The sequence below is a fragment of the Metopolophium dirhodum genome, chromosome 1 (assembly GCF_019925205.1).
Source record: "Metopolophium dirhodum isolate CAU chromosome 1, ASM1992520v1, whole genome shotgun sequence".
NCBI lineage: Eukaryota > Metazoa > Arthropoda > Insecta > Hemiptera > Aphididae > Metopolophium > Metopolophium dirhodum.
Genome location: NC_083560.1, coordinates 134,991,311 through 135,015,545, shown reverse-complemented (window position 1 = coordinate 135,015,545; position 24,235 = coordinate 134,991,311). Strand labels below are relative to the sequence as shown.

The window sequence follows — 24,235 nt, the reverse complement described above, 5'->3', positions numbered from 1 at the left end:
AATAAGAAAATTAAAAAACGCTAAAAAAAATAATACCAGATCAAGATTAGAACTTAAACATGTTCAAATTAAAAAAGGTGGATTTTTACCAATAGCTATTGCTGTGATTGAAGGTTTAAGTGCTGCGGCTGCAGGTGCAAGTGCAGTTTATACAGCAATAACTGATGCTAAACATAAAAAAAAATTGGAAGAAGAAACAATTCGACATAATAAAGAGATGGAAAAAATTAGATCACAAGGTTCTGGTTTGAAAAAAAAAAAAAAAAATATTGAAAAAAAAATTAAAAAAATGAATAAATTTGAAATAAAAACATTTAGAAATAATATTGAAAAATTTGAAGGTATTTATACACGGTTTTGGATTAAAGAAAATAATATAAAAATTGACCCATTGAGTAATATAGATATAAATTACTTTGGAAATAAAATAAAAAATTATAGAGGGTGTTTTATGTTAAATGAATTACCTACAACACCATGGGAAAATGAATGTGGAGTATTTAATTTAAATGATTCTACTCAAAATGGTTCTCATTGGGTTGCATGGAAAAAAATAAACAATACATTTAAAATATATTTTGACCCATTTGGTCATATAGTTGGTGAGCCACCAAAAGAACTTTTAAAATATTTGGGTAAAGATAATCTTTTTTGTACTGTTTCCCAATTTCAATACTATAATGACCCACCTATTTGTGGTCATTTATGTTTAGAATTTATTGAAAATTATAAAAAATTTATTTAAATATCATAATTTTTTTAATAGAAATATTTCTATTAAAAAATAACGAGTTAACGACTTAACGAGTTAACGAGTCGTTTTTTTTTACGTTAACGTTAACGAGTCGTTTTTTTTTTTTACGTTTATGTTAACGAGTCGTTTTTTTTATTTTTTTTTACGTTTTTAAATATAGTATGTTATTTAGAAATTAATATAATTTTAAATACTGTTTAAAAAAATTTTTTTTTATTTTTTATAATAAATAAAAGAAATGGTAAATGAAAAATTGGAATTACTTTTAAAGTTGGTTGAACAACAACATAAAATATTACATATCTTAAATATGATTAATGAATACAATAACACTGACAGCGACAATGATAGTGATGATAATGATAGTGATGATGGTTATGTTAAGAATTTTAAACGACTAGAAAGAATTAAATTTAAAAAACATAAATAATAATTATTTTTTAAACATATAATACTTACGAAGTATTATATATTTATATATTTATTAATAATAATAATAATAATAATAATAATATATAACTAGACTGATTATTTTTTAACATCCTGTTGTAGAATGTTATCAGCTGACTAGTATACAGTGTGAATATAATAATTCGTAAGTATTATATATTATAGTATACAATGTGATACAATTATACTAGCTTAACACTATTTAAATAATGTTTGTTATACTATTATACATGCCCGAGTGTCGTGGCGCAGTGGGGAAACGTTAGGCTTTGTATGCATACATAGTAGGTTCGATACTGGCTGGGGGGAATTTATTTGTGGTATTTTCAGCTCTACACGACACGTGGCTTGTTCGATTATATGATGAGTATAGTCGGATTTAAGACACTAGTGTGACCTGTGATATCATATCTAGGTTCTCCTCACTGGTCCCTGGAGTCTACAAATAACGTCTCATCATTGTGCTATGATACGATGACGGCTATATATATCTTAGTAGTCCTGTTGTACAGATGTCAACAAAAAAAAAAAAAATATAAAAAATAAAAAAATCGATGTCTGTACAATGGGGGACTACTTTTGCAAATTTTTTCTATTTTTTTTTTCGATTTAAATTATTATTAACACGGTCGTATAATTTGACCTTGTTAAATATTACAAGTCCTATATTTCATTTAATATTTGATATTATCAAGTCGGATCAACACAGATGTGTTTTATATGCTTATCTACACTACATATTAAAAGTTTACCCCCCGCTTCATATTTTTCATTTAAGTATAACTCCGTTGCTATTTATGTTAGAATCTTCATTTTTACATTAAACATTTTTGATTTTAATTCTTTATAAGTCCCCCTCATAGTATCATAGTGTAAAATCATTTTCAAAGATTTTTGGATTTTAATAACGCGTGCCCGGTTTGGGGACGCGTTAAATATCAAAACATTTTTAATAAAACAATTCTATTAAAAATTAAATTAATTATATTATTATATTCTAAGCATTTTGTGATCGGCATCTGTACCTCCCATGGCAAGACAACATATTTTAATACTTCCTAAATCTTGAACAACACAAATATCATGGAGATATTTGAAAGAATAAGTACCGGTTGTATTTATTAAATCATTAGCTATTTTACAAATTTCTAGCCATGTTGGTGATTCTAGTATTTTAGAAGCATACGGCTTTCCATTTCCATGATCGAAAATTAAAATATTTCCTTTAATTGGAATTTTATTTAGATTATTTTTCATAATTTTAATTTTAATATTTTTATTATTAGTATTATAGTATTCATATTTACAAAACTTAACAAAGATTTCATTATTTAATATTGATTTTTCTATTTCGTTTTGCATTTCATTTTTTTGTAATTTATTAAAATCATTGATAGTTGTTTCCATTCTTTTATTATAAATTTCAATTCCTTTAACTAAGATATTCAAAAAATATGTTATTTCGATTTTTATTTTTAATATAGCAATTATATTAAAAAATATTTTAATTATTATTGCATTTCGATTTTGAAAAAAATATTTTGGGGTGATTTTGCAAAAAATATTTTAATTATTATTGCAATTAGATTTGTGAAAAAATATTTTAATTATTATTGCATTTCGATTTTTAGAAAAATATTTTAATTATTATTGCATTTCAATTTTCTGATCTTTTTGCACATTGTTTTCTTTGTGATCTTTTATTGATATAATATGAAGTGAGCCAGAACATACATATATATACTACTCACGCATCTCCCATAAATTTTCAAAATAACACTTAACTCATACAAATAAAAAAAAATTGTCTTAATTGTTGAAATTAATACAATTTACTAGTTAATCATAGTTATTAAATAAAGTTAAAGTCTAAAAATTAAATTTTTCTGATTGAAAAGTGATTTATTTAGTTTATTGTCTCTCCTGAACAATTTCAAAAAAGTGAGATAAGAGGTATTAGCACGAGGGTCGCGATATTCTATATATTATAATATAGAATAGATGAATAGCAGATATAATTATATCTATATCAATAATAGAGAATTTTATATATATAAAATTCTCGTATATCACAGTGTTTGTAACAAAACTCCTCCAAAACGGCTTGACCGATTTTCATGACATAATTTTGTGTGTATATTTGGCAGCATTATACCTAGGTCATCTGAGAATAATAGGACGTATACTATTTTTCATATAGGTCCAATCTGAGGTGCTCATGCAAACGGAGATTTTGAGATTTACTGTGGAAATTTTTGTTTATAAATGGTTGCTATTGGTTTTAGAAAAATAACTAATAGAAATTAGTATTTATTTATTATTGGTTACCATAATATTGGTTAATTGGGCAGATCAGGTGCAAAATCATGGTGCAGGTTACTCGACGACCGTCTAACGAAAATAATAATGTTCAAATAACGTATTTATCCAGAAAGGCTTGACCGTATTGTATATTTTGATACGTAAAGGATAGGTCTTAAAGAATTTTCACCTCAGACATTTTCCGCGACCCGACGTAGTATGGATTGCCTAGTATAGTAATATATATAGGGAGGCTATAAGTTGCATCTGAAAGGAGTTGAACAAACATAATTTTTTTAAAAGTTGTAATGTTTTACGGGAAACGAAGTGCGCGGGACTATATAGCTATACATAATATATAGTTATATTTCTATATATTAATAATTGTTAACATTTTATAATATATATTGTGTATGCGTATATACTATACCAAACATATATAATATGTATATTATATTTTATATCTATTTAATTTTAGAAAAATAATTCAAAAAACTGATTTGAAGTGCAATTTTGCTTACTTATAATTTATAAATATATTTTATGATACAATAATACAATTATTATAATATTACTTAATATAATACAGCAATAGCATATCAGCTATAATAGTGAGATATTTTTTTAGCGAATAATTCAATAATGATTAATTATATAAATTGTATTATAATACATATAACATATTAATAGCTATAGCTATATTAATATATTATAGCTATCTGCAGCAGGTATGTACCAATCAGTGCCGCAACTACCGGGTGTGCAAGGTGTGCATTGCACGTCGGCCCCCAAGGCCCCAAGCCCTTATAGGCCCCACATCACCTATAACAGCCAAACTGTTAACTTGTTAAAATGTTAGAAATGGCCAAAGCTAAACTTAATACGCTAATACTAGTTCTAATAAGTGTCCCATACCGCCATACGTATAATATGTACGGGCCATACGCGATACAATTAATCGTACGAAATACCTTCTACAGAATAATAATAATAAGAAATAAGAATAATAATAATAATGCGGGTCCGTGCGACCATGCCCCGTGGTCTACGTTATCAGGCGACTAACCACTCAACCAATGTGAGCTCATTTAATCGTATATAAAAATAGATCATTCCAATGGGTTTTTAATTTGTATACGTACAATATCGGGACATCGGGGAAGATGGTAATCACGATTCACGATTTAGTAATCACAATATCTGTAGAAGTGAAAACATACATTTGTCATTTAATTGTTGTCTATTGATTGTTCATTATTTGTCTGTACGATCTATACGTGGTTTTACTTGTAAAATTTATATTTACTGTAATATAGTACACTATTACACTAAACTGTACCTACAGTAACTGTACAGTGTACCTTGTAAGAATTTTAACCGTCTAACATATAATTGTTTTATTATGAAAGTGATTTTGAGTGATTTTTTTCTGATATAATGTTTTGATTTTTGAATAGTATTTTAAATTTGTTAAAAATGTCAAAACGTATATATGTGAGTGGCTGGGATAAGCACAAAAAAAAAATGAAACAACAGAACGAAAACAATATTGCAGCAAATGTTATGAAATCGTGGATTAAAAAATCAGGTAAGTATTTGTAAATTATATGTATAAGGTATATTAGTAAATAGAATTTTGTAAATTGTGAAATGTTAAGTGAATATCTAAAAAAATGTTCAAATTATATTATAAATAACATATAATATACATTTATTGATTATATTATTATATTTTTAAATTTATTAAAAAAAAAAACCACATTAAATAGCCATTATTAAATAGGCATTGAACAAATAAGTTGTAAATTATAGGTATACTTATGTATTTCAGTTTATATTATTAGAATATCATGTATTTAAAAAAAAATGTAAGACTAGTCTATTAGGTATTATCATTATTATGACACCTATATTGTGTAATGTGGAAATTTTTAATTACATTTTTACTAATTATTTTTCAGTTGTATCCAACACTTCAGATGCTGTTGAAAATGATCCACAAAATGAAATTATAAAAGAGAATGATAGTTCAGAAGGTATGTTTATTGATTACCTGTATATTTATAAATAAAAATGTTTTTTTAAAAAAAATCAATAAATATTGCACAAATAAGTTGTAAATTATAGGTAGGTACTTATACCTATATTTTATTTTATATTATTAGAATATCATGTATTAAAAAAAAAAAATGTAAAACTAGTCTATTAGGTATTATCATTATTATGACACCTATATTGTGTAATGTGGAAATTTTTAATTACATTTTTACTAATTATTTTTCAGTTGTATCCAACACTTCAGATGCTGTTGAAAATGATCCACAAAATGAAATTATAAAAGAGACTGATAGTTCGGAAGGTATGTTTATTGATTACCTGTATATTTATAAATAAAAATGTTTTTAAAAAAAAAAACAATAAATATTGCACAAATAAGTTGTAAATTATAGGTACTTATATATTTCATTTTATATTATTAGAATATCATGTATTTAAAAAAAAAATGTAAGACTAGTCTATTAGGTATTATCATTATTATGACACCTATATTGTGTAATGTGGAAATTTTTAATTACATTTTTACTACCAATTATTTTTCAGTTATATCCAACACTTCAGATGCTGTTGAAAATGATCCACAAAATGAAATTATAAAAGAGAATGATAGTTCAGAAGGTATGTTTATTGATTACCTGTATATTTATAAATAAAAATATTTTTTTTAAAAAAAAAACATTAAATATTGCACAAATAAGTTGTAAATTATAGGTACTTATATATTTCATTTTCATATTTCATAATATATTTCAGATTTTGGAGGCCTAAATTTAACTTTGAAGTATCCAACTGATCGTGGACATTTTGAAGGTGAAGTATGCACATCATTAAAAAAGAGTATTTTGTTATTCGGACAATGCAAACCATCAATCAAATTTCCTAGGAACCATGTTAATAGATGTTTTTCTACTGGTTATTACTATATAACAACTAAAACAGGTATCAAAATTCCACGGCAATGGTTATGTTATTCTTTAATATTAGATAAAGCATATTGTGAGTTTTGTTGGCTTTTTGCTAACCGGCAATATGAGCATTTTAAATATGAATGGATTTCTGGCGTTGACGACTGGCAACATTTATCACAACAAATTTCTAAACATGAAAATTCTATTCAACATATAAATGCAACAGAAATTAAAAGATATTGGGAAAAAAATAAAACATTAGATACAGATTTAGAGAAACAAATATCTGAAGAAGCAGAGTATTGGAGGAATGTTCTTCGTCGAGTTATTCATGTAATTTTAACTCTTACATCTGGTAATATTGCCCTCCGAGGAAACGAAGGGAAGAAAGGTAATCTTCAAGAAATTGAAGGTAACTTTATGCGTACTATTAGATTACTTGCAAAATTTGATCCTTTTGTTCATAATTTATTAAATGATTCAAAAAAACATGTAAAATACTTAAGTTGGAAAATTCAAGACGAGCTTATAGAAATTTTAGCATCAGATGTACGTAATAGTATATGTGATGAGGTTAAAAAGTGTTCTTGGTTTTCAATTATGCTTAATTCTACCCAAGATATAACTAAAATTGATCAAGTGAGCGTGATTATTAGGTATGTCTTTGTTGAATATGAAAATCACACATTAGATATAAGGGAATCTTTTTTAGGATTTTTTGCATTACAAAATCATGGTTCATCTGATTATGCTGAACTGTTGCTAAAAATACTGACTAAGATTGGTTTAGATATAAAAAAATGTCGTGGTCAGGGTTATGACGGCGCTTCTGCAATGAGTGGTGCCCATTTTGGAGTACAAAAACGAATTATTAATATTGTGCCTACAGCTCTTTACGTCCATTGTTGTGCACATAATTTAAACCTAGTAATTTCTGATGCTGCTAAAACTTCACAAAAGATTGTTTCATTTTTTAGTATAGTGCAAGATGTTTTTAATTTCTTTGGGTCTAGTGCACCAAGGTGGGTATTATTAGCTCTTGGTGATGAACAAGCATGTAAAGTTTCTAAGAAAACATTAAAAAAAGTATGCCCAACAAGATGGGAAGCAAGGCATGATGCAGTATTCAGTTTACAAGAGAGGTTCATAGATGTTGTTAAGTGCTTAACTAAAATATCATTAACTACCAAGAAAACAGATGAAAGAAACTCAAGTTTAACTTTAAAAAAAAAGTTGGAATCAAGTGAATTTATTTTAATTTTATGTTTATGGGAAAATATTTTGAGAATCTTAAATGTTGTATCAAAATTATTACAAGGAGTTAATTATTCCATTGAGATGGCTTCTACACTTATGAATCAATCAATTACTCAAATCAATGAATTAAGGAACAATTATGATGGGATATTAAGTAAATCAAAAGAATTATGTGCTAAATGGAACATAACAGTGCCATTCCATTTAGTACGTAAACAATTTGCAAATAAAAGGTTTGATGATTTTGATGGTGACTTTCGACTTGATATTAATGAAGAAAATTTTAAAATAAAAGTATTTTTACCTGTGTTGGATACTATACTGTTTCAATTACATAGTCGATTTGAAGGAATGGTTACTATAGTAAATAATTTTAAATTTCTATCGCCATTAACCATTATTGAACAAAATGAAGATTATATTATAAAATCATCATATGATTTTATAAATTCGTATACAGAAGATGTTTCATGTGATCTTACAAGACAATTATTATGTCTTAAGTTACATATTACAAAAATTGATAAAACTATTGTATCGGAACTTAAGACCATACAGAATTTGGCTTTTTATATAATTGATATGGATTTATCAACAAGTTTTCCTGATGTTTTAGCTGCATGTCTTATATTTTTAACCATTCCTGTTACGGTAGCATCTGCAGAAAGGAGTTTTTCTAAGCTTAAATTAATTAAAAATTATTTGCGCAATTCCATAGGTCAAGAACGGCTATGTGGAATTTCTATACTAAACATAGAAAGAAGAAGAACTTCAGATATAGATATAGAGAAAATAATTGACAACTTCGCATATGCAAAAGCGAGAAAAAAACAATTCTTTTAACTTAAGTTTCAAATGTGTTAAAATTATACTATAATTTTACAAATGTTTTATGTTTATAACCATTATAAATGTAATTATACAACATTATACAACCATTATCTGTATAATTTAATAATTTCCATAATATTCCTTATAATATTAACCTTTCATAATATAAACGCCGGCTATCATATTTTATTAACAATAGGTAAATTCATTTTGAAAAAATATTTAGGCCCCCAAATTAAGATTTGCACACCAGCCCCGTAATGTGTAGTTGCGGCACTGGTACCAATAATCGTGCACGCGTTTTCACAAAATATATTTATGATTATATTGGTATGGTGGGTTGGTGGACGGCGTAGATGACACAGTATATTATTATGACGTGATCGTAAACGATTTACCTAGTTTTTACTATATAATAATTTATAAAAATGTAATAATTATATATTACCTATTAAGTACATTTTAATTTATCAAAAATGGTTAAAAAATCAGCAGGTAAGTCCATAAGCAATAATAGAAGTATTTAATTTTATCTTTTTTTCTAATTATTATTAAATATATTTAATCCCTCTGATCAAATCCCTCTGATTCGAATAAATTAGATTTTTGATAAATAAATAGAAAATAAAAAAAGATTACCTATCTTCAGCTGCAGTTGAGCGCATTTTAATCTTTGAATGAAACTAATATTCATTTATTAACATACCTATACTAATATACTATTATTATAATTTTGGATGCAAGTGAAAAGAGTATGCACTGTACCTAACCTAACCTAACCTAACCTAACCTAGGAGTATGCACTGTACTATATATAGTATAGTGTATATTATAATTCCTACTATATATAGTATCATATTAATATAATTGATTAATACATTATAACAATATAATTGCTCACTAGGAATGTATCTAAAAAAAATATTGTTTACTTTCAGTACAATAGTACTTAAAAGTTAAAATGTATTTCAAATAACTCAAATACACAATATAATAAGGCTGGACAATTTAAAAATTTTTTTTTAAACTCATTAAGTTAATTTTTTAACTTGCAGGCCACATTCAAAATGTATACTGCCGGCCACATATATAAGTACCGGTTCATTTTGATAAAATATTAATATACTTAAAAATTGTAAGATATTTTGTTATTCTGAAAAGCTTATTAAATATTTCTAATTTTATAATATCGTCACGGGCCGTTTGAATTTGTGCAATAAATATAAAAGCAAATTTATAGAAATTATAGTAGGTATATAATTATATACTATAATACCTTATAGTACATCTAAATATCTTGAATCGTGTACAAAACGTCTAACGTAGGTACGCAACAATACGTCTGCCGTAGTGCAGGTAACTAATACATAATATAGTATTAATATGTGGTTCATCTGTGTATGGTTATGGGATTTAGACACAAATGCGTATGGTTGAAAATGAATGTCGCCTTATATTATATTCATATAGGTATTAAAGATAATATAATAATATTATATTGCTTCGAGTACCTGCATCAGTTATACTTTTTAAAATGATAAAGGTATGATCGTTAAAATCTGCTTTTATTGGTTCGTGCCTGTGCGATACGTATCGACGTATCGACGCGATAGCGTACGCGCTCGTCACTATACCTATAGTATATACGTCAAGCATAATAATATTATCACAGAACAATTTTATTGATTATACTAGTATCACTCATGGCATATTATTTTCGTACCTAATGATAATCTGACCGCCAACAAGTAAACAATAACCATAGAATACTGTTTATAACTTCATGTTCTCCCGCTATGCTTACAACATCAATCAGTCCGCTGCCAAAATGAAAAAAGTGAAGTGGTGGGGGGAGTGTCGTTTCTATAGTATTCTATGCAATAACGGTCTCACCGTTATGTTATTTATACCATGGGATGCAGCTATAATAATATATGTTACTAAATTATGTCATATTGTATTATTGTCATAGCTATAGTGCATAGTATTAGATAATAGATAGGTACTAGCTCATATTATACATTTATAATTGTGGTGCCGTGTTTTTCGTCTTTCGTATATGTTTGTGTTATACAAGTACATTACAGTGTTATGTTATAATTATTCATTTAGAAGAATAATCAATAAAATATTTACGGTATTCAAAGTTATTTTGTAAAGCACGTGGAATCGTAAGTTGTTGTGACTTGTGTTTACTTATGCCGTTACATTAGTACTCATTAGTACTCGTATAATTTATTGTTTTGCCGTGCGTTTCGTATTCATCGTATTTGATTGTGTCACACACATACATCATTACAGTGTTATAATTTTCGAAGAATAAAAAGATTCAAAGATCTTTTTAATGTCGACATTCAGTAAAGCACGTCGTGGACTCGTAAAGTATTTACTATTTTAAATTTATATAATTAATATTTTGTTCTTGTTAGCATTATTTGAGAGCTAAGGTAGTCCATAAATCATGATATTGTAATGATACTGCAGCTGTGATCTCCATAATATTACTATTAACCTTTACATAATATTATCTACCTATACTATTTTGCTTATTTTACATTCATATATTTGTCACTATTTCAGATTATTTCTTCATAAAATACATTTTTACAGCTATAATGCTAAGACAAAATAGTCTAAGTAAATCAACTAAACGCAGAAGAATAATCAACGAGATTAATTTAATTAACCATTCACTTGCAGATGCGTCTTCCCCACAAGTACCTAACGTTGTTGCTCTTTCATCAGAAATTAGCAATAGTCCTAATGATATAACTAGTCAGGATACTACAAATACAGTAAATAATTTCCAATTTGAAACTTCTACGTCTTGTTCTAATACAAATTTTGATGGTGAAGCAAATACCATTAGTGCATTTTTAAAACCCGAAAATACTGATAGTACCCTGGATAGTACTGATACAGATAGTGATCTGGATCATATTTCATCTTTGAAACAATCAATTATTACTGAGAATTTGTATCAATGGGCTTCTGAAAATAATGTACTCAATAGTACATTTGATAAATTGCTAAAAATTTTGAAAGGCCATAAATGTTTTCAAGATCTTCCAATTACGAGCAGAACTTTCTATAAGATGTATTCCAGTGTTTCGTATAATAAGCCTGTTGAAATGAAAAGTGTTTCTCCTGGGTATTATTATCATTTCGGAGTAGCTTATAATATTAAACAACATTTAGATAAGCAATTTTCTGATGAAACAATTAAATTAGTCATTGAAATAGACGGCCTATCATTAGCCAAGAGTTCTGGTAGTTGTTTCTGGTCGATTCTAGGTTACATAAGGCAAACCAATCAAACTGTTTTTCCTATTGGAATTTATTGGGGCCATAACAAACCTGGTGATAGTAATATTTATATTAAAGATTTTGTTGATGAAGTAAAGGCCCTTATTCAAAATGGTATTGATGTAGATATTTTCAACAATAAAACTTTAACCACAGTTCATAAAGATTTAGTTATTGATTGTTTTTGTTGCGATATGCCAGCTAAATCATTTTTGCTTAAGACAAAATCACATACGGGATTTTTTTCATGCACTAGGTGCACAGTTCAAGGTCAATATTTATTTAGAAGAGTTTGTTTCCCTGATACAGAATGTCCTAGAAGAACTCATGATGATTTTGTTAATAAAATTCAACGACAATATCATAGTAGCTGTGATGATACAACAGAAATATTAAATATCCTTTCTCTTAATATAGTAAAGAATTTTAGTTTAGACTATATGCATGTTGTATGTCTTGGTGCTATGAAAAAAATGATCATGTTATGGAAAGGAGGAGATGGCTTAGGTAGAGATGTAAATAAACAAAAAATAAACCCCAATTTGATCAAGAAAATTTCAGAAAGACTTTTGTCTTTAAAATATAATATACCTAATGATTTTGCAAGAAAACCAAGATCTTTAGAAGAATTACCGAGATGGAAAGCCACTGAGTTTAGGCTATTTTTATTGTATATTGGGCCTATAGCTATTCAATCAATTGTATCTAAAGAATTATATGAACATTTTTTGTGTTTACACGTAGCGATGATTATCTTTCTAAGTCCTAATTACAATAATTTATCATCTTTTGCTCAATCACTAATGATTAATTTTGTACAAAAGTTTGGAAATTTATATGGAAAACACTTTATTTCGGCTAATATACATGCCTTAATTCATTTGGTTGAAGATTATGATAACTATGGGTCCCTTGATACAGTAAGCTGTTTTAAATTTGAAAATTATATGAGCCATTTAAAAAAAAATGGTTCGAAAAAATGATAAACCGCTACAACAAGTGGTGAGAAGGTGTGAAGAACAATTCAAACCCAACATCTTAGTAGATAAACAGATAAACTTGAAAATGATTTTAACCAGAACTTTCAATATTTGCATAGTGACGGTCCTCTAATAGATGGAACTTCTTCTCCTCAATATAAAATACTATTATTAGATAAAATTAAAATTAAAACCCATTCTGCTCCTAATTCATATGTTGGCTTGAAAATAGAAAATATATTTATAATTATTAAAGTCTTAAATATTTGCTATAGTCAAGATCTACAGAAGTTGATTCTATTAGGAAGACAATTTGAAAAAATTGGTAGCTTTTTTTCCAAACCATTAAAAAGTGAAAAACTAGGCATTTATAAAGTAGAAAAATTCTCTAAGCAAATAAGAATTTGGAATATTGAAGATGTGGTAACTAAATATATGATCCTAACAATTAACGACTTGAATGTTGCTTATCCAATCATTCATTTTAATAACAACTATTAATGCATCATTCTAAGTACCCACCTAATCTATAGTATCTATTTTATTAACTTTTAAATAACTTAATTCAAGTTGTAGGTATCCTGCAAGTTTTAATTTTTAATTTTTACATTTAATCTCGCATTCAACATTATATCAATTTACCTTGATAGGGAAATTTATTTTTATACTTTTCTTTTATAAAAATGTTTTATTTTAGTGATAGTATTATATTTCATAATAGAATATCTATTATATGTGTACTAATATTATAAGTATAAATTCATATGATTACTATTATTTTAATTTAAAAATATTCTTGTCAAACAATTAATTACATCAATTTAAGTAATTTTTATTTTGTATTTAATAGTACCTGTTATACCTGCTAATAGTTGCAGTTAATAAGTTAACAACTAAGATATATTAAATATCAAAAATGTGGACCATTGTTCACTTTATAACCGATGATTCAGTGGAGCCCGTTCCAACGGATTGGCTTAATCATAATAGCACTCAATGCGCATGGCCAAATAATGATGCGCAAATTGCCAAGTATCGAGCAAATAAAACAAGGCCTAATGGATATGATTTTTCATATTATGACTGTCGTGTGCTTTCAACAAACATATGTAAGTTTAATTTATGTAAATAATTAAATAGATAATAATTGGTACCTAGCTATACCTATTATATTATTAAATAATAGGATTAGATATTTATGTTTTGTTTATTTTTATATAGTATCATTTACTGATGCACTAGACAAAGCAAAACGGGGACTGTATACTTCTGATCTGGATGACTTTGATGTTCAAACAACCATTTGCAGTTACAAACCAAAAAAATCAACAACCACCACAGTAAAACAAAACAAGTTTTCAAAGCCGTCAGGTAGTAAATACACCTTCTCTCCTGAAAAAAAAAACATAATGAAATTTAACTATAAGACCTAACTATAAAAAAATCATTGCTTTTAAAAATATCTATTTGTTGTACATTCCAAATTCATAATATTAATTATATTGTTACACTGTATTTATGAAATTTTAAAACCCTAATTATATCACATATTATTTTATTGTTTGTCTTAGCATCTGTTACTGATTTACCAAGAAAATCAACCTTTGCTAAAACACCAGGAAATTCTTTAAAAAGACCGAATACAACATTATTAGATTCACCAGATTATGAAGTTCTTTAGCTAATATCATTTTATCTGTATCATTTAATTTTTTATTGGAAATATTATGTCCAATTGTAGGATTTTTTATAAATTTACTTTTATTTGTGTTACAGTTGAAACATTTTGATGAAATTCTCCATCTACCATTAACTGTTTGAATTTTAGTTGCATTAATATTTTTTGTTTGAATTTTACATTTAAGACAATATATAGTTTCGTTCATTTTTTATATTTATATTGAAAAAAATTTTTTAAATAGAAAATTTTTAAAAAAATTATTGAAAATAAGAAAATTTATATTTTCTAATATAAATAAGAAATGGAAATGGAAAACTTTAAAGATGCTTTAAATAAAATGAACAATGGATATACATTTATAAAATTTAATGATTTGGAACAAGGAAAACCATACACAGTAAATAAGTTCATAAAGATTGATACAAAGTTTGGAAAAAGAGTAAGTGTTGTATTAAACGATGAATATATGTTAAATTTACCAGAAAGATATAAGAATGAATTTACAGAAAACAAAATAACATGGTATAATACATGTTCGGAAACAAAATTGAATCTTATTTATAATTGTGAAAAAATTTTAAAGAATGGGAAAACAAGACATGATTTTAATTTTAAATAAAAAATAAATTTACTTTTATAAATGGTATTTATAAAAGTTAAAAAGGGTTGTATTAATTTAAACAAAACTATTCACAATGATGATGGTGATCATTTTTTAGGTCTCTATTCAATAGTTTTGAAAGGCAACAATTTTATTAATATTGAATCAGACTGTTGTATAAAAATTAAACAGAATATAATACATATAAAAACAGGTAGATATAGTATTGAACAATTGAATAAAGAAATAGAACCACTTATTATATCATTTTCTGATGAAACTAATAGAATTACAATTAAATCTCCTTGTTATTATAAATTAGATGAAAAATTAAAAAAATATTTAGGTTTCGAAAACAGTGAAATTGATTTTTCAATGACAAGTGAGAAAAAAATGTATCATCCTATTGATGGTGAATATTATATAAATATTGAAAAAGAATGTGAATTTAGATTAGGTCGAAATGGTCAAATCCCACTAGGTACAATATCTATAGGTATTTATTCAATAGGCGAAATTGAAAATTTATTTAATTCATTCGGAACTAAATTTGTGGCTAATTTTCCTAAAATAAATCTTGAAATAAATAACAATTTATTAAAAATAACTGCTTCAATCGGTCTGTGCTTTGATGAATATTTGTCAAATTGTTTAGGTTTTGATTTTATAAGACGTTTGTTCCCTATTAATAAAACATGGCCTAAATGGAAAGAAATAGAATCAGGTGTTGAGCATATACACTCAGATATTACTCATACGGTAATAGGAAAAAAAAATCCAAAATTTTACACTCAAGATTTCTTAAAAGAAATAAAAGGTATTATTTCTAATGAAAATAGTAAAATAGAATTAAAAGGAAATTATTCAATTAATCATTTAAATAGTTTATTCAATTCGATTATGAAGTTTGAAAATAATAGTGATTGTATTAAAATAACAACAAAAGATTATTTTTCATTTGATAAAGATTTAAATTTAAGTTTAGGATTGAATGATACAATACATACACATTATGGAGAAAATTCATCATTAAATAATAACAACAAAATATTAGAAGTACATTGTAATATAATTGAAGAATCTATTACACATCATATTGATGAGCTATCTCATTATGATGAAGTTTTATTTTTATTTCAATATAATTCTAATAGTGCTTTGATTAAACCTCATAAAATGATATATAGACCAGTGAGTAAAAATCGATTTCAAAAGATAAAAATTTATATTTTAGATTTGAAAGGTAATATTGTTAATTTTGATGAAGAATTTATTGGTGTTCTTGATCTAATCAAAAAATAAATATGAAAAGTTGGCCTCGGAAATTCCGAGGGCAACTTTTTTTTCAAGATAAAATATCTTGAAAAATTAAAGTATGGAACGATTTTTTTTAAAAACTTTCATCAACTATTGCACTAGCACTAGAAATTAAACAAACATAACAAATTGTGTTCTCAGGTAAATTTTTACTGAAATCTACGTTTAAAATTAGTGTACAGTTGGTGACCGCAATTTGACTTTGATGTCTACTCATGTTAACAACAAAAAATGGTCTCTTTTTAAACATTTGTTTATCTAAATACATTAATGGATTTTCTTCATGTGATTTATAATAGGTTTTTTTATAACTCATATGATCTTCATATGCTTGACAAAATTTCATATCATTAAAATCAAGATTTTGCAATTCATTAGGATATTTTTTTCCATTAACTTTAAAAGAATAATTTACAACATTACAATCATCAAAAAAAGCAGCATTACTATCTTGATTGTCTAGTTTATTTTTTTGAAAATAAACAACACCAAAAAATGGATGTTCATTATTTCGATAATTAGGTGATAAATCGCATCTTATATTTTTTCCAGTAAGATTTCTGATTTCAATACATTGCCATTTTTTAAAATCTAAAATAAACGGTTTCTTAATTAATTCATCAACTATTTGAATTTTTGTTATTTCATCATATTCTATTGTTTGCATTTGAACTTTTAATTCTAAAATATTAACTTTACCACGTTTTGCTTTAACATTTTTTGACTCTGCTGTAGCTTCAGTGATTGTTTCTAGAATCAATGCATCATCATCAGTGTTTCTTGTAAAAATTATTTCAAATCTAGCATTGTAAATTTGTTTTATATCTTTCATTGACCCTAAACCTAAGTGTGATAAAGGAATGATGAGTTCGACACTTCCTCCCCCTTCAGATGTAGATTGAAATCCTGAATTTTGTGTAGGACCATTTCCATCAACAGCATAACTCATATAACCTTTTACTGTACTTAGTCTTCCAGTATTCTCACTTTCATCTATAATTTTATTATTTAATTTAATTGTAATTTTTTGAAACAAAAATGCTCCACCATTATCAGATAACATAACATTAGATTTTGCTGGATATTTAGTACCATCTTCTTGTACATATTCAAGTAATAAATAAAGTTTTGAATTTTTAACATTCAGAAATTTATCTTTACCATCTACTATAACTATTGTATTTCGGTTTGGTTTATTTAATTCTGTTGTGATTTGAGGTATATAACTTTCATATTGGCTATTTATTATATAATTATCATATTTATTTAAAATATTTTCCATTTTCTTATTTATATTACCAAATATATATTTTTTTTTAAATAAATGGATAAAGTAAAAGTAAAATTTTTTATTGAAGATGAAAATAAAAAAAAATCTTTATTTGAATTACCTTCACGTGTTTTAATTATAGGACCATCTGGTTGTGGTAAAACAAACTTGTTGTATAATCTGATTATAAATTATTGGATTCCTTATTTAAATCTATATATTTTTACAAAAAATATTGATCAACCAGTCTATAAATATATTAAAAAAATATTTGATGATATACCTTCTATAAACACATATTTTTCTAATGATGAAATAATATCTGTAGATGATTGTGAAGAAAATAGTTTAGTGATTTTTGATGATTTTCTAAAAGAAAAACAAGACATGATAATTGAATATTTTATAAGATCAAGATCAAAGAATATTAGTGTTATTTATTTAACACAAAGTTATACTTCAGTAGATATAAAAACAATAAGAAATAATTGGAATGTTTTAATTGTTTTTAATCAATCAAATTATTATATTGAAAAAATATGGTCCGATTTGATTAGTGAAGATGTACCTTTAAAAAAATTTAAAGAAATTAATAAAACTTATTGTAAAAAATATGATAAAAAAAGTAAAATAAAATCATATGGTTTCATAACAATAGACTTGATAAAAAATTTAATCTATGACAGTAAAGGTAATACAATTTTATATATCGATGAATGATTATGTTTTATTTTTATTTTGTATAATAAATGGATATTAAACAAATTCAAAAAGAATTAAAAAAAAAAATTAAAAAAAATGTTACATTTGAAGATCAAAAACAAAACAATTCTAAGGTAGGAAATAATTTAAAAAACACATCAGATGTAAAGATTCAGACAATAATTAATACTAAAAAAAAATTACAAAATAGATTTAAAGATAAATTTTTTAAACCTAATGAAAAAGAGACTGTTATTATAAAAAAAGATGATGAAGATGAAGATAATATTAAAAAAAAAAAAAAAACAACATAAATCTACAGATGTAAATAAAATAATTAATATTCAAAAAAATTTACAGGATAGATTTAGAAATACAGTTGTAAAACAAAAACATGTAATTGAAGAACAACAAAAAAAGTTTGGACCAATAATGAACGCATTAACAAATGTTAATACAACAATGAATGCAGTTAAAGATGTTGCTATTAAAACTGAAGGAGACATTCAAAAATTAAATAAACCCTATTATTATCAACCTAGAAATCCAGAATTAAAAAGATTAACAAGTTCAGAAGAGACTTTTGGAACTCCAAAATATTCTAGTCAAAAATCAACAAGTAATTCTCCATTACCTAAAAATGTTATAAGCTTAGGTGCTATTTCGACAAGATATTTACCAACTGTAAAAGATACTAATTCTTTTGGAATATATTATAATAAAGAAGATGATATTCATATGATTGGAAAAGATAAAATAAATTTTGAAAATGATAATATAATTTTAAATGGAAAAACATATACAGGAACTCTAGGTTTGTGGAGATTATTAACTCATGTAGATACTACCAATCCGAAATTTTATACAGATGATGATTTTAATATTTATAAAAATATATTAATTGAAACTAATTCTATATATCAAAACAATGATCCTTCAACGAAAAGAGCTAAATCAAGTCGTGGTGAAAAATATAATGATATGATTAAAAACATTTGGAGAGAAATGAATGGAATTAAAACGAATGAAAATGATGAAGAAACTACGGATAATAAAAAGAAAGAAACTACTGATAATAAAAAAAATAATAAAAAAATTAATAAAAAGAAAGAAAATAATGATGATAATGAAATTATGGAAAAGAAAGAAAATAATGAAATATTAGCTGAAGATAATCAAATAGGGGAGGGTTTAAAGAAATACACAGAAAATCGTATTGAATATCGTTATATTAGTAATGTAAACCAAGTTATAGATAATTTACAGTTTATTTCTGCAGAGGAAAGAGCTGGAAATAATAATTTTAAAAACGAAAAACTTGGTATTCTTCATTTGTTTAAAATAATTATGGAAAACCATATTGATACTCCTGAAGGTATTGAATATTTACTAAAATATGTAACTTGTTTACCAAATTATGTGAAAAATATATCAAAAGAAAAAATAATTAAACGTATACATTTTATATCAATTGAAGAAAGTACAGGAAATAATATTTACCATGATGAAAAACTTGATATTCTTAATATTTGTATTAGAGAAATGGAAAAATTAATTGATATACCTATTATTGGTGCAGATTATTTATCATCATATGTTTCATGTTTACCAAAGAAAATTATTACAGGTTCAGGAATTGTTAATTTTCTTTTGAATTGTTCAAGTTTACCTCAAATACATTGGCCTGGTTATAATTATTTAGGACCGGGAACAAAGTTAGAAAAAAATAAAAAACCTATAAACAAATTAGATGAAGCTGCGAGAGAACATGATTATTTTTATAAAGATAATAAAGATACTAAAACAAGACATATTGCTGATAAAATTTTAGAACAAAAAGCAATGGAAAGATTTTATGATCCTCATAGTTCTATAGGTGAAAAAACTGCAGCCATTTTTACAGCAAATGTAATGAATGTTAAAAGACGATTTGGAATGAATTTAATTTAATTTATTTTTTTGTATTATAAAATGAATCTAAATTTAAATAAAAAACAATTTAATAAAATATTGGAAGCTCATAAAAATAATAAAGATGTATCAATTCTAATTGAAAATAATCAAATTGATAGTGGAAAACATAAATTTATTCTTGAGTCAGAACAAATAAGAAAATTAAAAAACGCTAAAAAAAATAATACCAGATCAAGATTAGAACTTAAACATGTTCAAATTAAAAAAGGTGGATTTTTACCAATAGCTATTGCTGTGATTGAAGGTTTAAGTGCTGCGGCTGCAGGTGCAAGTGCAGTTTATACAGCAATAACTGATGCTAAACATAAAAAAAAATTGGAAGAAGAAACAATTCGACATAATAAAGAGATGGAAAAAATTAGATCACAAGGTTCTGGTTTGAAAAAAAAAAAAAAAAATATTGAAAAAAAAATTAAAAAAATGAATAAATTTGAAATAAAAACATTTAGAAATAATATTGAAAAATTTGAAGGTATTTATACACGGTTTTGGATTAAAGAAAATAATATAAAAATTGACCCATTGAGTAATATAGATATAAATTACTTTGGAAATAAAATAAAAAATTATAGAGGGTGTTTTATGTTAAATGAATTACCTACAACACCATGGGAAAATGAATGTGGAGTATTTAATTTAAATGATTCTACTCAAAATGGTTCTCATTGGGTTGCATGGAAAAAAATAAACAATACATTTAAAATATATTTTGACCCATTTGGTCATATAGTTGGTGAGCCACCAAAAGAACTTTTAAAATATTTGGGTAAAGATAATCTTTTTTGTACTGTTTCCCAATTTCAATACTATAATGACCCACCTATTTGTGGTCATTTATGTTTAGAATTTATTGAAAATTATAAAAAATTTATTTAAATATCATAATTTTTTTAATAGAAATATTTCTATTAAAAAATAACGAGTTAACGACTTAACGAGTTAACGAGTCGTTTTTTTTTACGTTAACGTTAACGAGTCGTTTTTTTTTTTTACGTTTATGTTAACGAGTCGTTTTTTTTATTTTTTTTTACGTTTTTAAATATAGTATGTTATTTAGAAATTAATATAATTTTAAATACTGTTTAAAAAAATTTTTTTTTATTTTTTATAATAAATAAAAGAAATGGTAAATGAAAAATTGGAATTACTTTTAAAGTTGGTTGAACAACAACATAAAATATTACATATCTTAAATATGATTAATGAATACAATAACACTGACAGCGACAATGATAGTGATGATAATGATAGTGATGATGGTTATGTTAAGAATTTTAAACGACTAGAAAGAATTAAATTTAAAAAACATAAATAATAATTATTTTTTAAACATATAATACTTACGAAGTATTATATATTTATATATTTATTAATAATAATAATAATAATAATAATAATATATAACTAGACTGATTATTTTTTAACATCCTGTTGTAGAATGTTATCAGCTGACTAGTATACAGTGTGAATATAATAATTCGTAAGTATTATATATTATAGTATACAATGTGATACAATTATACTAGCTTAACACTATTTAAATAATGTTTGTTATACTATTATACATGCCCGAGTGTCGTGGCGCAGTGGGGAAACGTTAGGCTTTGTATGCATACATAGTAGGTTCGATACTGGCTGGGGGGAATTTATTTGTGGTATTTTCAGCTCTACACGACACGTGGCTTGTTCGATTATATGATGAGTATAGTCGGATTTAAGACACTAGTGTGACCTGTGATATCATATCTAGGTTCTCCTCACTGGTCCCTGGAGTCTACAAATAACGTCTCATCATTGTGCTATGATACGATGACGGCTATATATATCTTAGTAGTCCTGTTGTACAGATGTCAACAAAAAAAAAAAAAATATAAAAAATAAAAAAATCGATGTCTGTACAATGGGGGACTACTTTTGCAAATTTTTTCTATTTTTTTTTTCGATTTAAATTATTATTAACACGGTCGTATAATTTGACCTTGTTAAATATTACAAGTCCTATATTTCATTTAATATTTGATATTATCAAGTCGGATCAACACAGATGTGTTTTATATGCTTATCTACACTACATATTAAAAGTTTACCCCCCGCTTCATATTTTTCATTTAAGTATAACTCCGTTGCTATTTATGTTAGAATCTTCATTTTTACATTAAACATTTTTGATTTTAATTCTTTATAAGTCCCCCTCATAGTATCATAGTGTAAAATCATTTTCAAAGATTTTTGGATTTTAATAACGCGTGCCCGGTTTGGGGACGCGTTAAATATCAAAACATTTTTAATAAAACAATTCTATTAAAAATTAAATTAATTATATTATTATATTCTAAGCATTTTGTGATCGGCATCTGTACCTCCCATGGCAAGACAACATATTTTAATACTTCCTAAATCTTGAACAACACAAATATCATGGAGATATTTGAAAGAATAAGTACCGGTTGTATTTATTAAATCATTAGCTATTTTACAAATTTCTAGCCATGTTGGTGATTCTAGTATTTTAGAAGCATACGGCTTTCCATTTCCATGATCGAAAATTAAAATATTTCCTTTAATTGGAATTTTATTTAGATTATTTTTCATAATTTTAATTTTAATATTTTTATTATTAGTATTATAGTATTCATATTTACAAAACTTAACAAAGATTTCATTATTTAATATTGATTTTTCTATTTCGTTTTGCATTTCATTTTTTTGTAATTTATTAAAATCATTGATAGTTGTTTCCATTCTTTTATTATAAATTTCAATTCCTTTAACTAAGATATTCAAAAAATATGTTATTTCGATTTTTATTTTTAATATAGCAATTATATTAAAAAATATTTTAATTATTATTGCATTTCGATTTTGAAAAAAATATTTTGGGGTGATTTTGCAAAAAATATTTTAATTATTATTGCAATTAGATTTGTGAAAAAATATTTTAATTATTATTGCATTTCGATTTTTAGAAAAATATTTTAATTATTATTGCATTTCAATTTTCTGATCTTTTTGCACATTGTTTTCTTTGTGATCTTTTATTGATATAATATGAAGTGAGCCAGAACATACATATATATACTACTCACGCATCTCCCATAAATTTTCAAAATAACACTTAACTCATACAAATAAAAAAAAATTGTCTTAATTGTTGAAATTAATACAATTTACTAGTTAATCATAGTTATTAAATAAAGTTAAAGTCTAAAAATTAAATTTTTCTGATTGAAAAGTGATTTATTTAGTTTATTGTCTCTCCTGAACAATTTCAAAAAAGTGAGATAAGAGGTATTAGCACGAGGGTCGCGATATTCTATATATTATAATATAGAATAGATGAATAGCAGATATAATTATATCTATATCAATAATAGAGAATTTTATATATATAAAATTCTCGTATATCACAGTGTTTGTAACAAAACTCCTCCAAAACGGCTTGACCGATTTTCATGACATAATTTTGTGTGTATATTTGGCAGCATTATACCTAGGTCATCTGAGAATAATAGGACGTATACTATTTTTCATATAGGTCCAATCTGAGGTGCTCATGCAAACGGAGATTTTGAGATTTACTGTGGAAATTTTTGTTTATAAATGGTTGCTATTGGTTTTAGAAAAATAACTAATAGAAATTAGTATTTATTTATTATTGGTTACCATAATATTGGTTAATTGGGCAGATCAGGTGCAAAATCATGGTGCAGGTTACTCGACGACCGTCTAACGAAAATAATAATGTTCAAATAACGTATTTATCCAGAAAGGCTTGACCGTATTGTATATTTTGATACGTAAAGGATAGGTCTTAAAGAATTTTCACCTCAGACATTTTCCGCGAC

At 25.4% G+C, this 24,235-nt stretch overlaps 1 protein-coding gene across 1 annotated transcript; it reads left to right on the top strand.

The window, feature by feature from the left end:
* Positions 1-10,827: 10,827 nt before the first annotated feature.
* On the top strand, positions 10,828-14,526 carry LOC132932554 (uncharacterized). Its single transcript, XM_060998941.1, has 4 exons — positions 10,828-10,941; positions 13,696-13,954; positions 14,067-14,216; positions 14,417-14,526. The coding sequence occupies exons 2-4, from the start codon at positions 13,762-13,764 to the stop codon at positions 14,524-14,526; spliced, it is 453 nt and encodes a 150-aa protein (XP_060854924.1). The 5' UTR covers positions 10,828-10,941; positions 13,696-13,761.
* Positions 14,527-24,235: the final 9,709 nt, after the last annotated feature.

Bases quoted from the DNA above. Each gene is read 5' to 3' on its own strand.
- LOC132932554 (XM_060998941.1), top strand. From the start codon at position 13,762: ATGTGGACCATTGTTCACTTTATAACCGATGATTCAGTGGAGCCCGTT. The intron at 13,955-14,066 runs GTAAGTTTAATT...ATTTTTATATAG, and splicing joins TGTGCTTTCAACAAACATAT to TATCATTTACTGATGCACTA. The intron at 14,217-14,416 runs GTAGTAAATACA...TGTTTGTCTTAG, and splicing joins CAAGTTTTCAAAGCCGTCAG to CATCTGTTACTGATTTACCA.